This window comes from Echinops telfairi, unplaced genomic scaffold, assembly GCF_000313985.2.
Source record: "Echinops telfairi isolate 266 unplaced genomic scaffold, ASM31398v2 ScPeMD7_18;HRSCAF=68, whole genome shotgun sequence".
Classification (NCBI taxonomy): domain Eukaryota; kingdom Metazoa; phylum Chordata; class Mammalia; order Afrosoricida; family Tenrecidae; genus Echinops; species Echinops telfairi.
The window spans coordinates 52,055,706-52,076,604 of NW_022103915.1; the positions used below are offsets into that span (position 1 = coordinate 52,055,706).

Genomic DNA, 20,899 nt, shown 5'->3' on the forward strand with positions numbered 1-20,899 from the left:
TGGAAGAACGGTCGCGGCGCGAGGAAGGAGGAGAGCACCGGTTTAGTAAGAGCGGAGCACAGAAACGGGCTCGTAAAGAAGTCTGTACGTACAAAAGCGATCACAGTTCAAAGTGGTCATGCTGTCTAAGATTTTGAAGTTACAAATATGTGTGTGTGTCTGAAATCGATCTTAAGAAAATAGTCCCCCCCCCACAAAGATGTATAACAACATTAATGACAATAATCAAATACTAAGCAATTGAGCAAGAAAGTAAATTATTATGCCATCCTAATTATAGTTATAAAGAGATCGTAATAATAAGGCGTATATAATCATCTTACCATTTTAAGTGGAGAAGGTAGATACAGAATGGTTTCTATAGCATGACAATGATATGAAAACAGAAGATAGTCACAGAAAATCATGTTTGAACAGGGAAATTTTTCTTTCAAACTTATTTCTATACATTTTCTAGATGCTCTGTAATGGACACTATTGTCCTTATCATCAAAAAATGAATTATTTTTTAGAAAATATTAGAACATCTGAGTAACCTCAGACTTAGAGAAATGTTCTCTTTCTGAAAATTAACTAGTGTTTTCAAATTATTTATTAAATGCCAGGCACTACAGCCAGTGTTTCAGAGTCATTACCTTTAATTCTCTAAAAGGAAAGGCAAAGCTCTTGCCGGTGTGTCATTGTGAGGAAACCGGTGTATAGGAGGGTTAGGGAACTAGTCACAGAGCTCTAAGTGACTGAGAGCCCTTGGGTCTGGCCGCAGAGCTCAATGCTTTCACCGAGAGCTTCTAGCAGAGAGAGTAATAGAAGCGACAGAGCCCTAGGCAGGGCCTTAGCTTCTCTGGGCCTTAAACTCATTCATCCTGGGAAATTCTACTCCAATAACATGTAAACAAAGGGCTTGACACCATGCCTGGCACACAGTAACCATTTGCCATTTAGACTCCAACTCACGGGGACCTGTACGGGTGTGTCAGAGTAAAACTGACCCCACAGGGTTTTCAGCGGTTGATATTTCAGAAGTGGCTTGCCTTTTTACCACGGGGAATCTGATGGACTTAAACTATACCCTCTTGGTGAACAGGCAAGTGTGTTAACCATTTGTACCAACCAGGGGCTCCAGTGCACAGTCAGCATTCACTTAATGACGCACTGGCCGCAGCAATGCGCTCAAGCGGGACAATGGTGCGGATGGCGCAGGCCCGGCAGTGCCGCCTGCCTTCTGTGTACACAGGGTCAGAATGAGTCAGAACCAGCCCCGTGGCACCTAATAGCAAGCTCATTTCTAGGAAAAAAAGCCTTTGGCCCTGAGCCCAAACCTCCAGAAGGATGAGCGTTGCACGGCACTTTCTGGAAACTGTCAGATTAGACATCTGCATCGCGGTGGGAGTTCCCTGCCACTGTAAAACAACGCACTCTAAGGGCTACTAAACATCAAAACTCTGATTTTCACCAAAGCTGGCATTTCCTAAATGTATATATCCAGTCTTGTCTTATTAGAATTGTTGTTGTGAGACTTGGAGTTAATTCCCAATTCATGGCGACCCTCTAAAAACCCAAACCAAGTGCACCGCCGTCAAGTAGATTCCAACTCTGAACCACCCTCTATAGGGTTGCTTTCCTGAGACTGTCAATGCTCCCCGGAGCAGACAGCCTCGTCCTTTTCTCATGCAGTAGCTGGTGAGTTTGAAACCCCAGATTCTGCAGTGAGCTTAACACCTAACCCCATCGCCAGCAGAGCCACCCTATAAGCTCCAGTCTCCACAGGAGCAGGTCACTATTGTTTTTCCCCCCAAGGAGTCAAACCATTAGCCTTTAAAGGAGCATCTGAGCACCTGCCCATTGTCTCAGCAGGGCTCCCTGGAATGCCAGCTGGCACCATAGGACTCATGTCAGAAAAGAAAGGGTGAAATGTCCAGGGCCCTATCGGGTACCCAGGAAGGGGTGCCATGGTATCTGGATTTTGTGTGGATGATTTTAAGACAGTTTCCATGCGGAATGAATGCTGTGCTGGTCGCTGCTTTTCTCCAGGGCCAGGGTGGACTTTCTGCTTACAAGCAACTCACCGAACTCAGCAACAGAAACTCAAGATGACAGACAGCTAGTCATCCTGTGCTCGGGGAAGCTACCATGGCTGGAACTGTCAAATGAACCATGAATTAAAATCTTGAGCACTAATTCAGGACAATTCGTTTATTCAAATCCGTTTCAAAGTGGCAAAAATTCAGCTGTTCATAAATATCAGTCAGCCTGAAAACCCGGAAAGAGTAGTTTGAACAGGACAGAAAGACGGCTGACCTACTCCCTTGGTATTCACCGGTATAGAGGCTCACAAAACACGGCAGGGCACAAATGTCGGGCACCTTGTGGTTGATGTCACCCTGTGGGTGCTGACTCATAGTGACCCCGTGAACAGGAGAGCACAGCGCTGCCTGATTCTGATCCACCTTCACGAGCATTGCGGGTTTGAGCCCATTGCTGTAGTCATTGTGGGAATCCATCCCATTGCGGGCTTTTGCTGACCCTCTACTTTACCAAGCATGGTGTCCTTCACGAGGGACTGGTCCCTCCCGCTAACAGGACCACGGTATGTGAGATGAAGTCTTGTCATCCTCGTGTCTAAGGAGCACTCTGGCTCTACTTCTTCCAAGGCAGTTCCTTCTTCCACACATCCATGATGGACTTCAAAGGCATGAATTCGTCTTCGATAGTTCTTAATCATTGTCCAGTTTTTGTGTGCGTATGAAGAGACTGAAAATACCATGGCTGGATCGGGTGCATCTTCACCTTCAAAGTGACATATTTGCTCTCTAACACTCTGAAGACATCTTTGCGTGTCCCAACGCAATGGATGCTGCTTGATTTCTTGACCGCGGCTTCCATGGGTGTTGACTGTGGATCTAAGGAAAATGAAATCCTGGACAAGTTCAGTCTTCTCTGAATGGATCACGATGTTGCTGACTGGTCAGGTTGTGAGGATTTTTGTCTTCTTATGCTGACGTAAACCAGCATGCAGGCTATAGTCATTGATCTTCACTCAGTAAATGCTTCGAAAGGCCCTTTCTCTTTCAGCAAGCCAGGCTGTGTCATCTCCATCTCACAGGGCCTTAATGAGTCTTCCTGCCCCCATGTTCTTCTTCATGTGGTACAGTTCTCAGATTATTGCTGGTGCACTGAAGAGGTCAAAAAACAAAACACAGTAACAGAGACAACTTCTAAGATAGTGGCCATTTTTATTTCTTAGGCTGGGTGGTGGGTAAAAGGGTGTTGAACTTATTCATTTTTAAACATATTACAGTCTGCACATGTGATAAGACACAAAATGCTTTGTTGCCACTGAACTGATTCAGACGTATAGCAACCTTCTAGGACAGAGTAGAACTGCCCTACGGGGTTTCCAAAGCTGTTATCTTTCCTGGAGCACATGGCCATATCTTTCTCCCACGGAGCAGCAGGGGTTTCAAATTGCCAAATTTCAGTTTGCAGTCAAGCACTTAACCACGGTGCCACTGGGGCTCCGTGGGCTATGTAATGGGTGTTTTTCTTTCTTCCCTTTTCTTCTTGTTCTTTTTTAGATTGTAAATGCAATGGAAATGCAAACTTGAAATATGCCCATTAAGAAGGTTTCTGGGTGACAGATCATTTTTGTACTTGTCTGGAAAGGCCCAATGACCTGGTTCTATGCATATTGTAGACATTCAATCCTATGGCATAGTTCTCCTCTGCAAAACCCGGGGCACCAAGGTAACACCTATTCTTAGTTTGCGATGGTTACTGGGTAGAAGACCCAGTCAAGTCAGGGAGCGCCTTTTCTCTTCGTTGAGGATTAATAAGCAATGTTATAAAGGGTTCAACATTTTTCAGAAGTACAAAAGATGGAAGACCATCCAATCGGATGGTTTTCCAGCCATATGCCAGCAAACACAACAGCCTCATCCAACTCCTTAGTTAAAGGTTGGGGTTTGTTTGTTTGTTTGTTTGTTTGTTTTTAACACAGGGAGCTCATTTTCTCAGGCAGAAGCATGGCCCTAGGTTCTCTCTACTCGCCACCACCTGGTTCTTCCTTCTCATCACCTGAATTGCTTCCGTAAAGGCACATATGTGTGTCTTCAGTACACTGAGAACGAAACATACAATAAGGCGACATATCCACTTAGAGGACATCAGTAAATCCACGTTCTTATGGGGACAGGACCTCCTGTGGTTGGGTGCCAGGGAGTTGAGCCCAGTTCATGGTGCGTGAACCGTGCACAGAGGAGAACAGCCCCCCGAGACTCTTCTTGGTTTTCATCTTCACAGAGGCGTTCGCCCCCAGAGCCGCTGTGTAAGCTTGAATCGCCAACCTTTGGGTTAGCAGCCGGGCACGTACTGCTTGCATTATTGGGACTCCGGGGATGATTACTAAGTGGGACAGATCAGCACCTTGAAATAGCCAAAAACCAGCAGCGTCAAGGAGCAAACAGCTAATTATATCGCAAACAACAAGGGTCAGCAAAGGCAAGCTAAGGGAATGAACCTTAAAATAAATACTGGAAGTAGAAACAGCTTCTTCCTCTTCTTCATGCCTTCTGGGATGCTGAAGGAACCAAAACGTCAAGTGAAAGAGAACAGCTGTGAGTGATCCCCTGGAATGACTGATCTGCAGACCGCCGCTCCTCGGATGGTCCAACGACTGACTCCGAGACTCGCACCGGAAACGGGCGTCACAGACTGAATCCTACAGTTGGTTATGGGCCAAGTGCCTGTACAACCATTAAAAAAATCAATTTCACAGGCTAATAGGCATGGTGGGAGCCAGAGTTACGCACACTGGATCCCAAAGCAGGCCGGGCACCGTAAGTGCTGTACACGCACTCTCACACTGATCAGTTTCAGCTCGCTCGAAGCAAGAGGTAGCTGTTGCTAAATCACCAAAGAGCTCGTTTATGTCAGAATTAAAAATCCATATTCATAAAACTGCCTACATTATACATGGTCTGCAGTGTTTGCAGGTTTAATTATCTTTGGACTAATGAAAAAAGTAAGATATAAACAAAGCAACAACATTTTTTAACCATAACGATGCTACGATGATTTTTATTTAATGTTACAAATAAATCACTAGATCTCTTCCCCAACTCTGTCTTAGCAGTTTGGGACCTTCATCGACCTGACAGAGAGGATGTGCCTCTCTGGACTCCTCTTCCCACGGCCCCAACTGGGTTCATGCTACGAGTCACATGAATTCTTCTGGGGTGAGTACCTGAGACAGGGGGTCTATACCAGTATTTCTCCAACTTTGATGTGCAAATACATCTCCGGGAGTTCTTGTTAGAAAACAGATTCAGACTCAGTGGGTCTGGGGGTGAGCTGAGGGGTGGGAGGGCCAGAGATTCCCTACTAACCCACAACCTCTCTCCGGGGCCCAGTGAGAGAAGAAGAGAAGAATTGCCTTGGGTTCCACAGTTCTGGGATCTTGTTTTCCCCTTTACTTCCCCTAACACTCTCTCCACCTTATTCCTATATGCCCTTGGCGTTCTCTTCTTTCTCCCATGACCTAGCACCATCACAGTACCTGAAGGTCTTGGCACAACGCTCCAGGGACTGTGGTTCTCCAACCTCATACCTATCATTTGGATGGAGACAGGGGGCCTGAGGTGGCAGTCTTCTCTCCAAGTTGACGGTCTCGGACTCTCTCTAAAACAGCAACTCACAAACGTGGTTCAATAAAACGGTCTGTATCAATTCCAGTGCTGGAGTGAAGCCCTTGGTCATGAAGTCCACGGGTTTATCTCAACAAAGCCCATTAGGTCATTGCTCTAACCTGAACCCTGAGCATACAGCCCACAGTGGCCCTTATGCTCCATGGCGATCCAAATGTTTGCACAAAATGCACCGTGGCTGTGGACTTGAGACTATGAAAGGGCTGCTGGGTTGCTCTTGAGGCTCATTTGCCAATTTTCTCCGCTCCACGCAAACAAAACGAACCAAGGGGAACAAAGGTGGAGATAGAGGGAAGCAAGAGCCTCCCATCAGAGATGAATCAATAATGCCACTGTGACAAGAATCCCGGTGATGCCCTGTCATTTACAATCTGAGCTCGAACGACTTCCATGAAGGATTAAAACGGGGCTTAAAATAAACACAGGATAGCTGAAATAAAGAAGAGTTAATCCCCAGGGGAGAAAGGGGAGATAACTACCAGGAAACAGAAAGGAGAGTTGTTGTGATGAAGCCCTAAGTTTGGCACGGGGCTTTAGGAAACACGAGAGGTTCCACATTCTCAACCTCATCCAGGTGGAAGCAAATGGCTTGTCGGGAGGGTCCGACCCCTTTGCACTGCTGAGCTCTGACAGGAATTGGTGCCCCGTCCTACTGACAGTGAGCAATCAAAATGCACTGGGAAACACGGAGTGACGGCTCCGATCAAGGCTGGTGGCCATTCCTTCTGTCAACAGTTGGTAGGAGCCAAAACCGGGATATTAAAACGCAGCTCAGTCAAGGCATATCTGCGCCTAGATAAATGAATGTAGTCCATGGCACTGTTTTCTAATTTGATCAATTAGAAATGTGGTGCTAATTTGACACAATGATAGCTTTTGGAGAACTGAGAGCAACTGGTGACTAGCCTGCCCTGAAGAGGTCCTTGTTAAGGAAGGGCAAGGTTCCTAGTGAGCATTTCAAATGCACCGGGGCTGTATCAGGGGCTGATTACCCTCCAAGCAAGGGCGCACGCTGACTCCTGCATCCCTACTAATCTGTAGTGAACACGTTCACATCTTTCCCACCGGTGCTCACCTTGCTGGTGACCTTGGTGTCATAGTGGCTTAGGATTACTAACGACAGAGTCAGCCGTTCAAACCCGCCAGGCGCACCGAGGGAGAAAGCTGAGGCTTTCTACTCCTGTAAAGATTGACAGCCTTCCCCCCAACTACCAGGACCCCAATATTGCCTTGCAGACCTGGTTAGACCAGATGATGCACAGCGGGACAGATGGGAATCAGAAACGCAGGGAATCTAGGACAGATGAACCTCTCAGGACCAGGGGTGACAGTGGCGATACCAGGAGGGAAAGGGGGTAAAGAAAGGGGGAATGGCTCACAGGGAGCTACATATAGCCTCCTCTCTGGGGGACGAGCAGCACCTCTCTGGGGTGGATGAAGGGAGACGCCGGACAGTGTAATATAAGATACAATAATAATTTATAAATTATTAAGGGTGCCTGGGGGAGAGGGGAGGAGGAAGGGAAGGGGAGGGGGGGGGGAAGGAAAATGAGCTGATTCCGGGAACCCAAGAGGCAAGCAAATTTTGGGAAAAATTTGGGAATTGATCTATGTATTGTGACGAATTGTATGAGTCCCAATAAATTGATTAAAAAAAAAAAAAAAGATTGACAGCCTTGAAAACCTTCGGGGCCACTTCAACTCTGCCCTAACGGGGTCCCTATGAGTCAAAATGGACTTGGCCGCAGTGAGTCTGGTTGCAGGAGTGACTTTACTTCCTGGGGACTCCCTCCCTGTCAGGGAGGAGACATGTGAAAGGAGGTTTTGCTTCTGTTAGGAAGGTGTGGGGGTTGGGAGAGAGGCCAATACAATCCCTACCTAGGAGTAGAGGGTTTTGATGGGGGTGCAGGGGGGAGGGGGTAAATCGTTCACTACAGATTAGTAAGCAAGCACAAGTAAGCCGTTCTTGCCTTGCTTATCCGGTATCCACTCCTGACCAGTGCTACTAGCTGATGTTCCATGAGGACATGAACGCTCTTGCCCTGATTGCGCACCGAGAAAGGTGCTCTCCCCCCATCAATGGTGCCTACAGGCAAGACCCATCTGATTCTCAATAGTAAGCTTTTAATAAGCTTTACACAGTAAACTGTTCCTTGGAAGAGATCCAAAGACATTTTCAGCTGAGAAAATTAAAGGCGGGGTTATCTAATGGCTAACCCAATCAGAAACAGCACAGCATGGTTCTAGGACAGTAACAAATTCTGAGAGAGATTAGATCCTGTTGTCGGTTCACTGGACCCCAAGCAGCTGGATCAATTGAAGTGGCGGATGAATTCATTAAAGATCTTTTAGGAACACAGATTAAAAGGAAAAGCAACACCAGTAACAACAAGCTAAACAATGGGCAAATCCATACGGAGGACAGTGACACTGTGGAGCCGTGCACAACTTAAATTCATCAGTCATTTGAGATCCAAAGGTAGCATTTCCCATAGACGAAATTCGCAGGGTTGGGAAAGAAGGAGGTATGGAAACAAGAAACGCAGGAAAACAAGAAGTGGGATACGTGATGATACATTGAGGAGATTGCAAACAATGACATGAAACAAAATGTGTATGAATGATTGAATAAAAAACCGATCAGCTTTGTAAACCTTCACCCAATTCACAATATGTTGTTGCTGCTGCTGCTGTTGTTGTTTTTAGGTAACAAACAGCAAAACCCTGGAGGATAGCTTTCTCCCAAAGATCCTAATTTCAGGTCCAGGGAAGTCATTGTTGAAAGTTGACTCACCAAACTGTCTGGATTCATCACAATGATACACACAGGAAGAAGTGCCTGGTTTCCTCTTGCTCTGGCAGAAACCAGGCATCTAACTTGCCCAACAGAAAAGAGGCATTTATCCACAAATTTAAAAGAAGGACAGAACACATCCTTGTTTTTTGGCTTTTAAAACTGAAATGTGATCTGCCAAAAGATTGCAACTACTCATTCCTAAGAAATGATGTGGTACAAGGTTTAGGTTAGAATTAAAAGTAGGATTAGTAATCTAGAGTGTATACAGAAATACAGGTTTCTTCTTGACAGATCTAAGTATACTATAAATCCACAAATTCTCCCCCCAATATATCTACTTCACATGGAGAAATTTCAATACTATAAGAAGACACAGAGTTTTAAGGGCTACCCACCTAAGTAATCAATAATTTGGGAAAGAATAGAGGGACCAGTACCTGAGGAACTGAGGAATATTATTACTATTGTTCCTAATTAAATCAAGCATATAGGTATGTGTAGCCTACAGAGTACTGTATAGTTTTTCTCTGGTGTTACTCATCTAATTTTTATAATACTCCCGGGAGACAATGATGGTATTTCGCCCCACTAAACAGATGAGATTTTAAATAGCCAATGCTCAAGATCATACAGCCAGAGAAACAGCTGTGTCAGAATTGGACTCAGAGCAACTGATCCACAGTTCTTTATCATAACAGTTAAAGCTCAGTTCGTTTGATGTAATCCAAGCCGTATGGGATGTTCTCATAGACACAGGGAGGGCATTTTGATTTAAGATTCACTGGTCCAATTAATATTGGGTTGTTGTTGTTACGTTTCCTTTTTAAGTTTAAGGTGCTCGGATTGTTTGTAATGGGTGGTTCCCACAAGACCAGACTCCGTGCTGTTGAGCCGATTCTGACTCATCGTCACCCGGGAGGTTTCCAAGGCTGTAACCCTCCAGAAGCAGAGGCCACATGCTTCTCCCGTGGTGGGGTCGAACCACCAACCTTTCCATTAGCAGCTGAACCCTTAAGAACTGCTCCACCACGGGGCTCCTTGTCTGATGAAGAGTACTAGTGGACAGAAATGCAATCAAGCTTGGTCATAAACCCTTACAGGACTGACTTTTTGTTGGTTTATGTATGTCCCTCTTTGAATCCTCACTTGCTGAAATAGCACCTATGGCTTCAGATAAGAGTACAGAGGGCACCTTAACAATAGGAATTAAAGATCTTATAAACAGGCAAACTACTTGGGAATATTACACTTAGGCACAAATGGCTAAGCACTCAACTAGTAGCTGGGAGGGTGGCAGTTCTAACCCTCCAAGAGGCACCTGGGATCACAGGGCCGAAAACCTGTTTGCTGGTAAATCTGGGGCAGTTCTACTCTGCACACACAGGCTTGGCCCGAGTCACATGCCAAGAACACCAAAAATGTGAATGGGCAATTCCTCTCCTGGGGATTAATGCTAAAAAAATAACGACGATATACACAAAAATGCAAGGTAAAGTGTTGTGTACATTGATAAATAGCAGATTATCTGTCTTCTCCACCTTGACTCTATTTTGATTTTGATTTTTGTCATGAGCCTATGTTTCCTCTAAAATAAAAAAATTAAGTGATTTAAGGGGGGTAAAGAGCAAAACTTTTACCCAGCAAATCTGCTTTTCTTAAAGACCGGATTCAGACAAGTGTTTATAGCATAGTATTTGTTATAATGAAAAATGAAAAAAATGTTTAAAAAAAACAAAGAAATGAGGTGGGGCTAAAATTGTTTATCATAATAATAGTCTAGTATTTACGATAATTCATAAGATTGGTCATTGCATCATTAGTAAAAAGGTTGGTGCTTGCTTTTATTACTGAGGTAAGTAAAGACAATTATAAAATAGTATGTATAAATAAAGTATTATATCTATATGTATATGTATAGATATATATGTGCATGTTACTATATGTATCTATTTGCAGAGAAAAAGGATGAGAAGGCCACAGTTGTACTGGGATTGGCCTGGGTGGATAGGGTTACATCATGGTATGTCACCCAGGGATTCTGGAATCAAGACTGCCCAAGTTTGAATCCTGGCTGTGCCACTTTCCAGCACTACAACCTGGAGTACATGAACTTTCAGTGTGCCGCACTTTTCTCATTTACAATGAGAATAGCAGTAGCACCTATCTCATCAGGCTGTTATGAAGAATAAACGTGGAAAGTATTTATTCAGCAGAATGGCTGACATATGAGTGCCACCCACACTATCATAGTCATTATCATCATCATCATCGTCTTTGGCTGTAGGGTCACTGGAGGCTTTTAATTGTGGTTGTTTTTCATATGTATCTTTTTAAGCTTCCTGAATTTGTGTGGCTTTGACTTCTGGATTACTTATGCAATATTTTAAAAGAGTTAATAGTCACAAAAAAAAAAAGAGTTAATAGTCCTACAACCTTTGAGTCCTCAGTTCAGGCCAGTTCTCCCAAGGTGGTTCATTTGGGCCTCAGTATGTGCCTGCCTCTCACGAAGGGACAAAGGAGCCCTGGACAGTGTGATGATGGAGAGAGGGAACCAAAGTGCAGAAGACTCAGGTGTGACAGATATTATATGAGACCACTCTTATAAAAGGAAGAAAAATCAAGATAAAGGTTTTCATCCCGAAAGAATGGGACTTGGATGGTTATCGGGGTGGGAGAGAAGGAAGGAGCAGTAGGCTGCAGGGCAGACAGGTGTTAACTTGGGTAAAGGGGGAGAGAATCTGCTACCAGAGGGAGAAAAGGGGGGCTGGGGCAGAAACAAGACAAGCTATTCGGAAGTTTGATAAGTTATTTAAATTGTTGAATACAAAAATGATGATCTGAAATGTAACCCCCCCCCACATCATTCTCAATAAAAAATTTTGCTAAAATAAAGGCTCCTTTCTCCTTTGTCATTGTCTAGTCAACCTTCCCTCTTTTCCAAAGGTCTCACTTCCGCCTTCCACCGTCCTACCTCACCCTTGCACTGAGATATGGAGTACCTGGCAACACACTTCCACACTATTCATGCGATGGAAACTACTTTAAAAATTAAAGGTAAACTTGGAGACCCACCGAAAAGAATCAAACTTGGCTGCACTTGATTCTGTGAACCCTCTTCCTACTTATCCATCAAGTACTGGGTCGGGGTGGGAGGACAGTCTTCTCTTTGCAGAGAAGCACGACATCAAGACACGGCTCCCTTCCTAAAGGAGATCGCTGTCTGTCTGGCCTCTCACCGCACTGTTGAGACCGGGAGGCCTGGCCCTCAGCCGCAAGTAGGATTGGGAAATGCCCGCGTTGCAGGGCTCTCAAAATTCAGAGGGAAAACCCCGTCTCAGCAAGGCACCTCTTTTGTCACTTACATTCCGACGCAAAAGGTACGTTCCCACAAGTTGCCGAGATGGCAGTGTGGCTGAGGCTGGCTTCATATTTTAAACTCATTCATGATTTAGTCATCTTGTCATGGGAACTATTTTCATGCATTCCCCAGGGAAAAAGTACAACCACCAATTAAATCTGATTCAGTGATAAAAACTTAACCTCTGAATAACAGAAACGCAAAAAAGGTAGGCTCTTCCTCCTCCTCCCTTTCTTAAGCTCCCCCTCCTGGCCCAGCTTTCCACCCCGAACAAGTTGGGTCCTGTTACTTACCTTCATCAGGTTACCTCTACCTTTCAGAGAGCTGACTAGTTACTGATTAGTTAGCACTAGCACTTTAAAAAGTAGTCGCTTTTTTTTTCTTCTTTTGGCAGAACAGAATTTCAAATTCATGGAGTCAAGGAGGCTGGAGGGACCCCTCCCGGAAACTACTGCCCTGAGATAACCTGTAAGCTTTAAACCAAAAACACCCTCGGAGGTCTTCTGAAAAACACTCAATAGGCTACCTAACGAGTAAAGGATGTTATCCCCGAGCATGATGCTTTCTCAACCTCTACACAGATCTCACAGGAGATGAGGGAGTAAGTTTAGGGGGCAGTAAGTTTCATGCCAAAGGGGGAGGACCAACTAAGGGGAAAGGGTTGAGAATGATTACACAACTCAAGGAAGGTAATCCTGGTCACTGAATCGGGTATGTGTATATTTATGTTGTACTGTGAATATTCTCAGTAACAACAAAAACAGACAATCAATGATAGGAGGAATATTTCTGTTCTGCGTGCTATGCAAATAACATGTTAATACAGGCACAGAGGATATGAAGACAAGCACACATGGAACCCTGACCAGCGGTCATTCAGTGAAAGGAGCGTCAGTTGTGAGAGGATTTTACTTTCTATGTTATTTCTACCTCTGTACTAACAATCTCTGAAGAGCTTTTCTTTTTCACAGAGACAATATTTTACCTTTGTCATTGAAGAAACAGATGTCCTTAGTGTAGATGAGCACATGAGTCATCTTCCTATATATGTTCTAGCCTGAAAGTTTCAGCAGCTATAACAAAGAAATCCTCTCAACACCGGGCTAACAATAATCCTTCATGTTCACAGGGAACCAGTACTCCCAGTGGCTCCTCGCTGGTTCCCCTCCTGACTCACTCCTCCATGGCTCACCCTTGACCAGGCCAAGGAGCTTCCCTCTTCGCCTCTCTTCCACAGAGAAGCTGCTGCATGGGGGGTGGGGTGGGGTGTGTGTGTGTATGTTTGGTCCAAGATATATTAGTGAGCGTGAGTCAAAAAGTATTGCAACAAAATCTTAGGCACTTCTAGTTAAATCAACATCTCAAAATGTGAAGGATTGTTTCTCAACATTGCTTCCATCTAGGTCTACAAACGTCAAAGGGGTGCTTCCATCTCTGTCATGTTTTCCTGAAGAGTTCTGCACTCTTGGGCTCACACCTTGTCAAAAGAGCTTCCAGTGACCCATAAACCACGTTCCTGGGCAATGTTCTTTGGGTCTGAAAGGCAAGGTCAGGGCTGTAAGGCGGATGGGGTGAGGTTGCCCAATGAAAGTCTCCTGGGACAGCCCTTGATACCCTCGACGATTGCGCAGGAGTGTTGTCATAGTTGAAAAAAATTCCTCGACACAACTTCCCGAGCCTTTTGTTCACCAAAGCACCTTCTTTCTCCCCAAGAGAGAGTAGATGCTGAGGCTGCTTATGTATAACCAAAAAACCTCGTGGGATTTGGTTGATTGCTTTGGGTCATGGTTTCATGGGACATCCAGTTAACGGGGCCTGATAACATGTTCAGCACTCCAGTTCTGCCTCCCGGTTGAATGCATGGAGAGACCAGCTAAGGTGCAATTGGTCTCTCTTTGCCCGGAATAAAGAGGAAGAACAAGAGTCAGGAATGGGCGGAGGATCTGGAAAAGTGTGGCTAATTACCACCATGAACAACTGCCTCCTTTGCCACCCAAAAAACCAAACTCCCTGCCATCAAGTCGAAGCCAACTCAGAGCGACCCTATAGGACAGGGCAGAAGTGCCCCTGCGAGTGCCGGAGACTGTCACTCTTGATGGGAACAGACAGCCTCATCCTTCTCCCTTTGTCGCCAGACCAGAGGAACTAGACGGTACCTAGCTAAGATTGCAGAACATTCTGGAGGAAAAAAGTCTACAAAGGAATCCTGATCAAAAGGGAAAAAAACGCGGAACAGAATTTTAAAATCTCCTGGAAGACAGGCTTTCTGGAGCCATATAAGTGTCTAAACTGCTGAAACTCCTGCCCCAAGATTATCATTAAAGCTTAAGTTAAAAATACCCACTGAAGTCTTCTTACCACCAATCAATTATTTAACTGGACAGGTACAGACTGTCTGCCTTTTAATATCTATTTAGATGAGAGCAAACTGGCAATAGCAACCTGAAAGCCTAGATAAGCCCTGAGAGGGCAGAGAGCTTCGAGAACAGCTCAGAAAGGGTGAGTAAACATGTTGCAAAGCTCCGAGAACGTGATAACGTCACTGAACAGCACCTGTTGGAGCTTGCATTGGTGCATTCAAGGGGGCTTCCAAAAAAATGTGTGGAAAAATGAAACGAAAAGATAATACATTTTTCCCATGGACTTTTGGGCATTCCCTAGCATTTTTGCTGTGTACACTTAACTGAGCAGCAACAAAGCCCAACATGTTTAAACAAAAAAAGCATACATGCATGTGTATGTACATGTCTATGAATAGATGTATACTCAGCTATATAGGAATGGGCGGGGGATATGGAAGGTGTGGTTATTGTCACCATGAACAACTGCTTCCCCCTTTGCCACCACCACCAAAATAAAATAACAACAAAACTTCACTGCCATAGATATGTGTATGAGCATGTTTTTATAGTTTATATCTATATACATATACCACCAAATAAATTTCTAAAAATACAAATTTATATAAATATGTGTACACGTACTACCAAATATAAATTTTCATCAGCTGTAGAAAGATACTTGCATGTATTGATTTAAGGGTCGCACTCACTGCCATTGAGCCCATTCTGACTCACAGTGACCCTACAGGGCAGAGTAGAACTGCCCTTGTGGGTTTCCAAGATCGTAAATCTTTAGGGGAGTAGAAAACCTCATTTCTCTCCCATGAAGCAGTTGGTAGTTTTGAACTGCTGACCTTGAGGGTAGCAGCCCAACGCATAACCCACTATGCCACCAGCATTCTGATTCAAGTGTAGCTTGGTTTAGATGAGGGGCTATGTTTCTATCTAAATTCAGCATTTGTAGAATAATTTTTAATGAGGCAAAGATTATAACTGATAATATTGTTTGCTCTAAAACCATTTTCTCTCTCCTCCTGCATTTGTTCCTTAAATTATCTAGAAAGCGAACACCATCTTCTTACATTGTCAGTTTTCAGTTTTATTTTCTCTAGAAAATGAACAGAGGAGCACTCTAACTTGTTATTGTAACTCAGCTGAGACCCACTCTGGCTAATACAAGAAATACTTGATGAGCTGGATGGAAAAAGAAAAATGACAATGAAACCAGCCACAGATATGAAATACAATTTAAAAAACCCCAGATTACAAAAGTAGTAAGAATTACTTAATCATGAAAAAAGTAATTAGATTCTCCAGGAAGCAAGATTTAATAATTATGAACCAGACGGGGGAAAAAAATCAAAGCCTCTATAATCATAGAAATCTGAAATAATATAGTTTCATAACAGAGAAATGGTTAAATAAATTGCATATCTCGATACAACCGCATCCATACAAATGTTCTGGAACTCAGGATGGCAGGATGCTGGTCGTCAGGGGAGACAGACGATGGGTACCTGGGAAGGTATGATTCTGATTCTATACATCTAAAATTTCCCCAAAACACATGTTTCCTAAAAGAATGTTTTCTACGCCCATTTCATGTTCCTGCTATAATATGAAGTGCAGCATGGGGGAGGTAGCAAAATACCAACGAAATAAAGTACATGGTTCCAAAGTACTTAAAACCACACAAAAAATAGAAGACAGTTTAGAAGTAGACTCTCTAAAAGGGTAGGTAGGTAATAAGGGTGTCTTGAGTGGCAGGATCAATGTTGATCATTCAATAATTATTCTTTATTTACCTTTCTGCATTTAAAAATGTCTTAACGCTGACACTGCTTTGCTTTTATAGTTAGTAAAACGACATACAGGGAAGAACATAGATGTAGAGAAGGTCAAAAGGCAAGTGAGCGTGGCCCCTGAGTGTGAGCTTGCTGTGTGTCAGCATGCTGTAGATAAAGCATGGGCTAACACAGTGTGGGAGGTCTTGTGGCATAGTGGGCTCGCATTGATGTGCTAACCATAAGGCTGCAGCCCACCAGCCCCCTCCGAGGGACAAAGATGAAGCTGTAGGCTCCTGTAAAATTTTACAAGCTCAGAAATCCTCTACGGAGTTGCTGAGAGTCAGATTTAGAACTCTGTTTGGGGGAGGCTAGAGAGATCACTAAGACAAATTATGGTAGAAAGATGGTAAGAGGCGATGCTCTCACCATCTTCATCCAATATTTATCCTGAGAAAATAATTTTGCTGCAAGCAAAGGATGTTCAAAACTACGGACTGCCAAAACAGTAAACACATCTGTCTTGCAAGATACACAACCAGAATGCTCCTTCGAAGCGAGGACGGAGAGACTGTCTCGTGGACTTTGGGCATGCTGTCAGGAGAGGCCATTGTGCTGGGTGAAGCAGGAGTTCAGGGGGAAAGAGGAAGACCCTCGAGATGGATGGACGCCGTGGCTGCAAAAGTGGACTCAAACATCAGGACAATGGTGAGGACCGTGCCGGCCTGGGCAGCGTCTGGTTCTGTTGCACACCGGGTGGCTGTGAGTCAGAACTTGAGCTGCCCTGACGACCAGGAGAAGGTTGCCGTCAAAAAGGAACTGAGAAGCTATTTGAAGAGAGAACTTAAACCGAAGCAGATACCCAATGCCATCAAGTTGCAGACCAGCGTTAGACAAGGAGCTCCCTCAACTGCTACCCCGAACTTCAAAAGTAGGATTTGCAGGGCCGCGGTAGTTGAGGAAGAATGACTTCACATGGCTGTCTGGGGACAGGAGCTCTGATGGATGGGTGCAGTCTGTAGAGAGGGAGATGGGGGACTTTTGAGAGAAGATGCAGAGGAGGGGTAGTTTGAGTTGAAGGTGGACATGGCCGAAAAGGAAGCATGAGACACGGAGCAATTCACTTTGGCTGAGGCAGGATTTGTGTACAAAACTGATGAGAAATATGGTTTCAAAGTTAAGCTAGAAAGTGGGGGGGGGGGTGCAATCCTTCAGACTTCATGTTCCCTTTACAGGGAAAGTCACAGACAACATAACCTAATCTACATCGAATCTCTTTTTAACTCCATGGCATGATTTAGAGGAAATAAACTGAAGGTCGTTTATAATAACGTAGCAGGGACTAACCACTTGGTATCCAGTTGATTCCATGTGTTTCAGAGTTGAGCTGCTCCATAGGGTTTTCCACAGCTATGGCCTTTAGGAACTAGAACACCAGGCCTTTCCAAGCGCCTCTGGGAAGATTGACATTCTCCACCTCTCAGATACTAACCAAGTGCTTAACTCTCGGCACCACGCCCCCACCCCTGAGGGAAAAACTAAGCCCTTTGCCCTCGAATGGATTCCTACTCATGGCGATGGCATGATGGGTCCCACAATCTCAATGAAACATAACGAAGTAGTCAGACCCTTGTCCCTGTGCAAAACCACTGTGAGTGTGACAGCTCTGCGTGCACACTGATACACCACTTCCCAAACCACAAGGAATGGAGATGGCATGGAGGGGGCCCCTTGGTAGAAGTTCCAAACAAGGCAAAACACAGACTTCCCTGCATTTAAACGATGCTTTTCATGCCTGGGATATTGAAACTGCACAATATATGTTGGGTATAGAGTTGCTCAGGTAGTTAATTATTCATGGGTTTTTCACTTCCCTCTTGCCTGGTGAAGATTTGGGGAAGTCCAGTGGGATGTGAGCAGTTCTCCACAGTGGGCCCCTATCCTGCACATGGCAGGATTTCTGGCCCTGTCCACTTAAGGCCAGTGTAGCAAACCATCCCCTACACTGTGAAACACACACACACACACACACACACACACACACACACACGCGTTCTAAGACAGCCCTAGAACACTACTCTGGCGGAGAACCCTGGAAGAGTGTTCATCCATCTTCCTGGCTGGGGGCAGCACTGATAGTTCAAGCAGAACCATTTGTCTTGTGCACAACAATCTCATGCCTTGCAAGATATTGGGTGTCTCTAGATCTGGGTGCTAAAAACCAGGAACACCCTCTTCCCAGCCGTGCTGACAGCCCCTCATCCACATTTAGGCGCAGCTACGCCACCTTTGAGGGAAGCGGACTGTGACCTCAGAAGGCTTGAATGACAAGCTACTGCGGCCACTGAGTGGAAGAGAAAAGTCTGGGATGAGGAACTCAATTTTTTGAACCTCTCAATCCCCTGCAACTGTCAAAAAATTAAACTCGGGATGGGAGAGAGGGGGAAGAGGAGGAGGTGATATATCAAGGGCTCAAGTAGAAAGAAAACATTTTGAAAATGATGATGGCAACAAATGTACAAATGTGCTTAACACAATGGATGTATGTACGGATTGTGATAAGAGTTGTGTGAGCCCCCAATAAAATGATTTTTTTAAAAGAAGAAATTAAACTCAGACACGCTATAATAAGAGAATCATTAAACACTTACAAATAGCTATTTCTCAAAGCCTAAGGTAGTCTTTGGCTACTTCTGGAAAGGCACTAGATGTTGGAAAGCTTGCTATCTTGTAGTCTGGACAATACAAAGCTCAAGGGCTTTCTTAACACATAAGTAGGAAGGTCAACTTTGGGTGAGGCATAGCAAGAATGTAATGTCACTACCTTAAAAATGTAGCGGAGGGACATTGGGCCTCCACTCAAGTACTCCCTCAAATGCAAGAATACTTTATTCTATTAAATTGGCATTCTATGATGCTCACCTTCCCAACGCAGCCGCTGGAGACAAAGCCGGTGAATAAGCAAATGTGGTGAAGAAAGCTGATGGTGCCCGGCTATCAAAAGATATAGCGTCTGGGGTCTTAGAAGCTTGAAGGTGGGCAGGTGGCCATCTGGCTCAGGAGCAGCAAAGCCCACATGGAACAACATATCAGCCTGTGTGATCATGAGGTGTCGAACGAATCGCTGAGGACAAATGGGTACATAAGCAAATGTGGTGAAGAAGGCTGGTGGTGCCCGGCTGTCGAAAAGTATAGCGTCTGGGGTCTTAAAGGCTTGGGGGTGATCGAGCGGCCATCAAGCTCAGGGGAAACAGAGCCCACGTGGAGGAAGCACACCGGCCTATGTGGCCGTGGGGTGTCAAGGGGATCAGGGGTGGGGCATCATCAGAACAAAAAAATCTTGCCATGGTGGGTGATGGGGGGGAGTGCAGAGTGGAGTGGGGGAGTGTGGAGTGGAGACCCAGGGCCCACTGGTGGGCCACTGGAGGTCCCCTTAAAGAGGGGTCTCGGGGAGGAGATGAGCCAGTCAGGCTACAATGTAACAACGATGAAAAACACAACTTTCCTCTAGTTTCTAAATGTTTCCTCCCCGCTCCCACTACCATGACTTGAATCCGACCTTGCAAGTCTGGCTGGACCAGAGGATGTACACTGGTACAGATAGGAACTGAAAATACAGGGAATACAGGGCGGATGAGCCCTACAGGACCAGTGGTGTTGAGTGGCGAAACAGGGAAGGTGGAGGGAGAGTGGGTAGGAAAGAGGGAACCGATTACAAGGAACTGTGTGTGGCCTCCTCCCTGGGGGACGGACAGCAGAGAAGTGGGTGGGGGGAGATGTCGGACAAGGCAAGATATGACAAAATGACAATTTATAAACTATCGGGGGCTCATGAGGGAGCCGGGAGCGAGATGGGAAGGGAGAGTTAGGGACCTAATGCGAGGGGAGGGGGGTGTTGGGTGGAGAGAGGATGTTTTGGGAATGATGAGGGCAGTGAATGTACAGGTGCGCTTTGCACAGTTGATGTGTGTGTGGACTGTGATAAGAGTTGTGTGAGCCCCTAATAAAATGATTTAAAAAGGGGAAGGAAAAAAAATGTCACTGGGCGCAACTGACAGAAGGGCCACCACATAGCCAAGGAAGAGAGGACAGGAAGGATTCAAAGACATCTAATCAACGTCTTGACACCTGTTATTATCCAGGCCCTTCTTAGACATTTTAAGAATTTTCTGTTCACTTAACTTGCTCCATTCTTCTTCATAGCACATATCGTTCACTACCGATAGTGCTAACTACATCATCAACATCTCCACACTCACTGGATTACTTCCTTCAGCCAGGATTTGCTGCATGCCTGCTATATCCCACCACCTTCCTGACAAGGAAGGGGTGGGCTGGGGGCAGCGACCCAAACCTACGGTAGCAAAATCAGCAGTTCACACCCACCACTGCTCCTCTAAAAAGATGAAGCTTTCGGCTCCCATGGAGATTAACAGCCTCAGAAACCCACAAGGGCGGCTCTACTCTGCCCTGGAGGGGCTGCTGTGAATCAGAACCATAGTTGTTTTGTGTGCTTGCTTGCTTGTTTAATGTGTCTGAATCAACTCATCAGCAGTGGGGTTTGGGGTTTTGTTATTAAGGGGGAAGAAGTGCTCAATGTATCAACACTGAGTCAATTCCAACTCATAGTGACCTTATAAGACAAGGTAGGGACGACCCTGGGAGTTTCTGAGATTGTAACTTTTTTTTTTATCATGTTATTCAAGGCTCACACAACTCATATCACAATCCATGCATACATCCACTGTGTCGAGCACATTTGTACATTCGTTGACATCATCATTCTCAAAACATTTTCTTTCTACTTGAGCCCTTGGTATCAGCTCATTTTTCCCCTTCCTCCCTGTACTCCCTCCCTCATGAACCCTTGATAATTTATAACTTATTATTATTTTGTTATGTCTTATACTGTCTGA

The 20,899-nt window shown here is 45.0% G+C and overlaps 1 protein-coding gene across 2 annotated transcripts in view; it reads right to left on the reverse strand.

The window, feature by feature from the left end:
• Positions 1-20,899, reverse strand: part of SAMD4A (sterile alpha motif domain containing 4A) — a 265,015-nt gene that overhangs the window by 218,667 nt on the left and 25,449 nt on the right. The window contains exon 1 of one of the 2 annotated variants that reach the window (XM_045287723.1): positions 5,555-5,606. The exons of the other annotated variant lie outside the window; for it this stretch is intronic. Coding sequence (XP_045143658.1) covers positions 5,555-5,603 — 49 coding nt within the window. The 5' untranslated portion in view covers positions 5,604-5,606. Of the gene's footprint in view, positions 1-5,554; positions 5,607-20,899 lie in introns of those variants that run through there. 2 annotated transcript variants of the gene reach the window in all.